At 38.6% G+C, this 7,583-nt stretch overlaps 1 protein-coding gene across 1 annotated transcript in view; it reads right to left on the minus strand.

The window, feature by feature from the left end:
• Positions 1 to 1,440: 1,440 nt before the first annotated feature.
• GINS1 (GINS complex subunit 1 (Psf1 homolog)) overlaps positions 1,441 to 7,583 on the minus strand; it is a 29,190-nt gene continuing 23,047 nt past the window's right edge. The window contains exons 6-7 of the mRNA XM_004687120.2: positions 7,157 to 7,231; positions 1,441 to 1,822 (exon numbers count right to left, since the gene is read on the minus strand). Coding sequence (XP_004687177.1) covers positions 1,754 to 1,822; positions 7,157 to 7,231 — 144 coding nt within the window. The 3' untranslated portion in view covers positions 1,441 to 1,753. The remainder of the gene's footprint in view (positions 1,823 to 7,156; positions 7,232 to 7,583) is intronic.

The following is a 7,583-nucleotide window of genomic DNA, read 5'->3' on the forward strand; positions in this document are numbered from 1 at the left end:
AGCAGAACAGGCAGACTGACGAAGTACACTGCTGAGGGGAGCAGCGGGCGGGTCAGGAGAAGTCTGCCATGCCATGTGGTCACCTGTGGGGCAGGCAGGGATCGAACTCATGAGGAAGTGGCTTTAGCTTCTTAGTGCAATGCTTTAACCACTGCGCCACCAGGGAGGGTCCATCTTTTACGTTTTAATTGCACATATATTATCCTCACCATAAGAAAAAAGAATTCATGTTTAAATTCTAACCATATTTCTAAATAGTTCAATATTAATAGTTCAATAGTTTCAAATTTTCAAGTAGTATACATTCAACTCAAGCAAGTATACTTTATTGAGGCTTTACCACAAAATTATATCATCTAATTTAAGTTCAAGAATGCTGTTGGGGGTGGGGACATGGTGTCCTCAAAGCTGTTTAGCACAACAGACTCCCATGAACCCTGGGTCCATCCTAACTAGAAGAGGAGAGATAAAGTGATCACAGTAGGAGAGCATCATCACCCACCACTTCACTTTGGGAAGCTTTCCTATCATTTATCAGCAGAGATTTAGATGAAAATGTGACCTGGGTATGAGGGAAGAGACAAAAAAGCAATCTGCAAAAAAATATACATATATAATAATGAACAACTACATACCAGAGACACTTTATGGGGGTGGAGTGGGGAATGGAATCAAAAACGGGGGAGGGGGGCACGCATAGAATGGGAAGTGCACTGGACTATGGTTATGGTACACGGGTGATTTGATGATGAGAAGCCCACAGGGATTACAACTAATATGGAAAAAGGCACAAAATGATGTAAAAATAAACTATTATTAAAAAAAAAAAAAAGGCAATCTGCAAAGGGCAGCCTGTTAACCTAAGTAGGTCACTTATGAAAATATACAGGTCCTCTTCTAGTCAAGTCTCTATAACTTGATTTCTTGAGCATAACTGGTCAGAAGTTCTCCTATATAAACCTGAACATAAAGCACACACCAGGTCCTGGGTTGAACTGGGTGGTCATGGCAGGGACTGGTAGGGAAAGGCCACTGACCACTTGAGGTCACTGTTTTTCCAGCTTTTACCATTCTCAGTTCATCAGAGAATAGAGTGCACGCCACTCAACCAGCTCTTCACCTGACTGTGGCCAAAGGGGACCTGGGGGAAAGTGCATCAAGTTTCTTCTCTAGTCCCAATTTCAGTTCCTTTTCCAAGGAAGCAGTACACAATACTGGTGCACTCAACAAGCAGGTGTGTAGGCCAAGCCAGAGCAGCCACCACTGTTAGAAATGGGCAAAATCCACTGTGTCTTTCCTATAAAGTATGTCATTAAATTCTAAACACACTGAAAATATTTAGTTCCTGTCGTTCCCACCTTCTCATATCATTTGAAAAACCTATATTCAGAAACTCAGTTCCCTGCTCATACAAAGCACACTACAGAACACAAGATGCACATTTCTTTAGCCAAAAGAAATTTCCTCATTATTTTAAAGAGGTTTAAATACAGTAAAAGTTTATTTTCATTAGAAAAAGCTCATGTTGTAGCAATGCAGCAATGTTGTGATTACAGGTACAGCTTATCACAAAAAGGAGAAATCCTGTTAAAAAAAAGAACATGCTCCTTCCCCAGGTACTCCTGGTTACCTTAAGGAAGTCTGTAACTTTCACAACCAAAGAGGGGTGGGATGCAAGGGTGAAAAGTGTAGATGTTTCAGCAGCTGTTTAACCCCGCCCTGCAGTTGAAGTCTGGCAGAGCCTGGTATGAGGTCACGACAGGACGTGCTCCAGAACTCCTTGTCTAATCAGCTGCTCACATTTCCACCGAGGTAGAAAGTGCTGAGAAAGAAAAAAGAGCAATGATGAAAAGATTTAAAATTCTTTTGATATCATGAAAAGCAAATGATTACCTTAGAAAAAGAAGAGCATCCTGCAGGTGAGAGCGTCTTTAAAACAGTCCAGCAAGGGCCATTTTTGCTTGGGTTTGGTATCTTTTAGAGGAGAAAATGCAACCCCCATGGGCAAGTTTACTGTTATGGCATCAATTAAACTTCAAGGCCGCATAAACCTGTGTAATGGACTAAGTGACTGTGAGGACCATGTTGTCATAATGAACACACAATACTATTACATTCTGGGGAAACAAATGAAATCTACTCCTCACATACTGGCTACCCAGGTAGATTTAAACAAGCAACAGCTGCTCAGCTGTACCAAAAGAATCCAGTGACAACTGTAAAACTCGCTATTTATGGTATACTACTAAAAAACCTCCACAGAACGCTAACGCACAGGTTTGTACCTTTTCTCAGGTGAGCATAAACCAGCAAGTATTCTTAAGAATTAGTGAAACAGCTTCCTCAACCTACAACAGACCCAGACATATAGATGAGTACACACCAGAAGAAACAGAGGACTGGAAATTGCAGAAAATAACAAAGAGGTGATTGGAACTTCTTCCTCATGAATTTCTCCTGACCTACAGAGCAGAGTGAAGCAACTGTAGTTTTTTCACAAGAATCCTATTATTGGTGTCAAAAATTTGTAAGGAAAATAAGGAAAGGATATTCTTTCAACAGGAAATTGCAATAAAATACATTAATTTATAAAATTATTTTACTAAATAATGAATCTTAGTATTATAAATAATGTGAATAATCAAATTTGCCTGTAAAAAAAGCAACTGATTACATATTATTTTTTAAACTCCAACATCTAAGTAGTTAAAAGGTAAACTTATTTGCTGTTTTAACTACCTGAAATGGTATATTACTTAGATCTGTACTGAATTCTGATTTTTATACAGAAATTCTAGTTTGCTTAAATTAAATTTAGCTCTGTGCTTGCTTTTTTAAATTTATAAACAGAGAACGAGGGTATGTGGCTTAAGGTTATCAGATTATAAGTGGTGCAGCACTTACTGAGAGAAACTAAAGAAAGGAGCATCTTCTCCAGCAAACAATTTCTAGGTTATAAGAGTCTATACATTTATTCTTCCAATTACAACAATGGCAACACTTCTCCTGTACCTTTTAAGAATTAAGAGTGGCCCTCCCTGGTGGCACAGTGGGTTAAACACAGCACTAAGAAGCTAAAGCCACTTGAGCATGAGTTCGATCCCTGCCCAGAAGGTGATCCAGCACACCTCTCCTGACTCTCCCGCTGCTCTCTTCAGCAGTGTACTTTGTCAATCTTCCTGTTCTGCTCCCTACTTTGTCTCTGATGAATCCTCTCACTGCCCCTGCACCTCTGGCCTGTACCCCAGTTCTGTATGCATAAGTAGATAAATCCTTTTAAAAAAATGAATTAATAGTATTTATTACCTAAGACTTGCATGCTATTCACATGTCACAGTGTGAACTGCTGGTAGTAAGTAGCTGTGTGTGTAGAAGGTTCTCCTTTTTAGAAAGATGTTGCCTTATCTGATCCCTTTCAAAACACAGAAAAGGCTTACCACAGAAGTGAACAGTTACTAAACTCTGGCGTGAGGAGGTGCAGAAAGCAAAGCAGGAAGACTTTCCAAGTTCACAAATGACCAAAGAAGTTTCAAGGAAGACAGATACACTTCAGTAACCAAAAAGTATATGGAGAAGCACACAGAGCAGACAGCTTAAAAAATAACTGTAGGTGCAAAAGAGCAAAGGATAACTTCAGCAGCACTATGCACCGAATGGTCCTTCCTCATCAATGCAAAGGCCTTAGGGAATCCAAGAGCAAAAAAAGTTTCCAAACCAGAAATGGACATACAAGACCTAAATACTAGTATTTAAAATTAACTGAGGACCCCCCGGTGGTGCAGCACTGTAAGCTAGCTGCAGCTGATTCAGTGTGAGTTCAACCCCTGGCCCCTGGAGGTGACCCACATGGCACACAGCAGACCTCTCCTGACCTACCCCAAAGCTCCCCTCAGCAGTGTACTGCCACTAATCTGCCACACTGTCTCTGGTGGATACTCTCACCTCACCTGCACCTCTGGCCTGCACCCCAGTTCTATATGCATAAATAAATAAAATCTTAAAAAAAAATTAAAGTTAACTGAAATTCTAAGGCTTAGAATTAAAATGTAAACAAGAGAAAGATCACTAACATATTTGAGTTGCTTATGTAACACATATTCTGGTGTCTACTAAAAAGAGGGAAGGTTTTGATTTCTAGACAAGTAAAAATACGTTGCCACTTACGACAAAATGTTTTCCTATTAATGTTCTTCATCATTGGATGAGCTAACACCATTGCATAGAAAACTCATTTTAGATGTAACCACATTTTAAAAGCTCCTTACTATCAACTGCAGTTAATTTTATCTTAAAAAAAAAAAAACCTTTCTGGGCCCTCCCTGGTGGCGCAGCGGGTTAAAGCACTGCACAAAGAAGCCTAAGCCACTTCTGCATGAGTTCGATCCCCGCCTGCCCCGGAGGAGATCCACATGGTGCGGCAGACCTCTCCTGACCCGCCCGCTGCTCCCCTCAGCAGTGTACTTCGTCGATCTGCCTGTTCTGCTCCCCACTCTGTCCCTGATGAATCCTCTCATCTTCTGCATCTCTGGCCTGTACCCCAGTTCTGTATGAATAAATAAATCTTTAAAAAAAAAAACAAAAACCTTTCCACAGGTCTGTTTGAAAAGAAGTGCCATTTTCTTATGCATTGCTTTAGAAGGATAGCTTTGTTCTTGAGAACCAGAATTCATGCTGGGCCGGCCTTCCAGAAACACTTGATTTTTTTTTTTTTTTTTTTTAAAGATTTATTGGGCCCTCCCTGGTGGCGTAGCAGGTTAAAGTGCAGCAATGTAAGCCAGCTACAGCCACAGCCGCTTCAGTGAGTTGGATCCCCAGCCCCAGAGATGACCCACACGGTGAGCAGATCTCTCTCGTCTTGCCTACTGCTCACCTCTGCAGTGTATTTCCTCAATATGCCTGCTCTGCTCCCCACACTGTCTCTATTTTATAATAGATTTATTTTATTTATGCATATAGAACGGGGGTACAGGCCAGAGGTATGAGAGGAGAGATGATTCACCAGAGAAAATGGGGAGCAGAATAGGCAGATCTACTGAAACACAGTGCTGAGGAAAGGTCTGTCACACTATGTGGGTCACCTCCCTGGCTGGAGATGGAACTCATGCTGTAGTGGCTGTAGACTACCTCACAGCGCTGTGCGTATTAACCCATTGTGTCACCAGGGAAACACAGATTTTTATAAGCATTAATTCATCATCTGATTTCTATTTATTGGTATCCTACACTTCAGAGAAGACACTTGGGAGGGAAAATTTTGCCTTAACAACCAAGGACTTCAGGGTACCCTGAAAATCTGTCTTTTATATATTCAACTTTTGTTTCAGGAAACAATTTAAAGATCCAAGAGTACAAATAAAATCAAAGATCAACTCACTCTATCTCAGTGAACTATATAACCTGAAATATTCTTTTGCTCCACTGCATAAACAGTCAACTCAATGACTTATGACTGATCATTAGACACTAACTGGTTGATAACAAGAGGAGGCAAGGAAAGAGATAGTTGTATTAGTTCACTTTTCCTCTTATACTAATGGGGACACAGAAAATTGAGATAAGATAAAAATTAATGACAAAATGAAGATTTTAGAGAAACAATAAATTAAATATATTGTGATTCCTTGTGAGGAAAAGTTTAAAGTTATAATTTCACAATTTCAATCTTTCCCTATTACATTGTCATGTTTAAACACTTTTTTTTATGTTTATAGGTTTATCATCTTACTAAATTTAGTACTAGAAATTCAAAGGTGAAGTGTAATAACAGAGGCATCTCCACAAAAGGAGGAAGATACCTTATTCCCTGCCTTACCTAAAACAGAATGCAGCAGAATTGCCAGGTGAGAGACAACACAGAAGGCAGGCGGGCTTAAGAGCAATACCAGGAGACACACATTAAGAGACACTTGCTATAGAGACATGCAGAGACACTTGGAAAAGACTGTGGGTGAGACACACATGGAAAGGCCGACAATGGTAGACTTTACATTGAGTAGTACTTTGATTTTGTTCCTTTGTCCTGGACTAGTCTGGCCCCTTTGCCCCTTTTCTATGGTTTCCTGACAAAGGGTACCTTAGACTGTGGCAAGTTTTTGGGTATCAGCAGTCCTTCTCATGTCCAACCCTGTTTGCTGACCATTTACCCATGAAGGGCTAAGTAAATTTGAGTGTTTTATTGGCAATTATTATCCTTTCCTCTCTCTATGTACAATAATACTACTAAAATTCTTTTTTATTCATACAAACATTCTTATTCAGTTAACTTCCATTAAGCACAAATAAATCTCAGTTGCTAGAAAAAGAGACATAGAACAGACATAGCTCACCCCTTATAAAGCTTAGTTTAAGGGAAACATGGTGAACTCTGACAGATTCTGTAACAGATGAAGGTACAGAATGTTAGGAAATTATAAGAGTAGCAACTAAACTGACTCAAATCACATGGAAGAGTTTTAATAAATAATACTTAATATAAAATTTAAGAGCTTAAATTGAGGGATTGATAAGAATATTCCATGTATAGGAAACAGCATATGTGATGTCAGAGTGAAAAGAAGCCTCCCATCTTGAGGATTTAGAAGTAGTACTGAAAGATGGGAGAGATCAAATTGATGAAAGGTGAGACTGGAGTGATAAGTACTAATAACTCGGATTTGGGGACATGTCAGAAGTACTTATAAGCCATGTTACTATTACAATTTCTTCATACTAAGTAGGCTTTGTATTAGAATGTACATGTTAGGGATCCACCCAGTCTGCCTGCTAACAGAAGTAAAGTTGAAAATATCTATCTTTTAAATAAATTAAAATTCAAGGAAAGGCACTAAATTCAACAACAATTTAACAGACTTTTAATAAAAATAAGCCCATTTTAACTAAAATAAGGTTCACTGTGATAATTTTCCTGGAAAATGTTCAGTGTTAAACAGAAGCAGTATCCACAAAAATTAATTAGCCTTTTCTCAGTAGGTACAACATTTGCTTCATATCTTTATATTTAACAAAAGTAAAAGTACGGTGTCTTATATGTAACATGAGGCTTAAAATATAAATGATCATCATAAGGTACGACTATTATTATTTTGCTAATAATAATTCCAACATTTCTATCATTTAGTACTCTTAGAAGATTTAAAGTATCTCAAGACAAAAATACCTGGCTGTTTTTTTTTAATAGAACTGAAGTACCATCATCAACTTCAAATTCTCCATAATCTTTTAGGCACCGCACCTGAAAGGAACAATTGGTATTTTATCTAAATTATTTTTTCATATACAGTGACCATAAAGTAAAGAAGAATTACATAAATACTCACACAGTAAAAATACATGTTTTAGTTTGCCATTTCTCTGTATTCTTATGCCTAGCACTTTTCCTATGATATTCTGGTGGTTCTGTCTATCCTGTTTCGATGTGGAAGAAAAGGAATGGCAAAATCTTGAAAGGTGTATGCTAGCAATGAAAGCAAAGAAACCTGAAAATCTGGTCAAGGGGAGTATCACTGGATTCTCTCTGCAAGTACTAAAAAGTTAAGCAGTTGATATCCTTATTTGCAGATGATATGTTAATTTATATGGAAAAC

This window comes from Condylura cristata, unplaced genomic scaffold (genome assembly GCF_000260355.1).
Source record: "Condylura cristata isolate star-nosed mole 26May11 unplaced genomic scaffold, ConCri1.0 scaffold00022, whole genome shotgun sequence".
Lineage (NCBI taxonomy): Eukaryota > Metazoa > Chordata > Mammalia > Eulipotyphla > Talpidae > Condylura > Condylura cristata.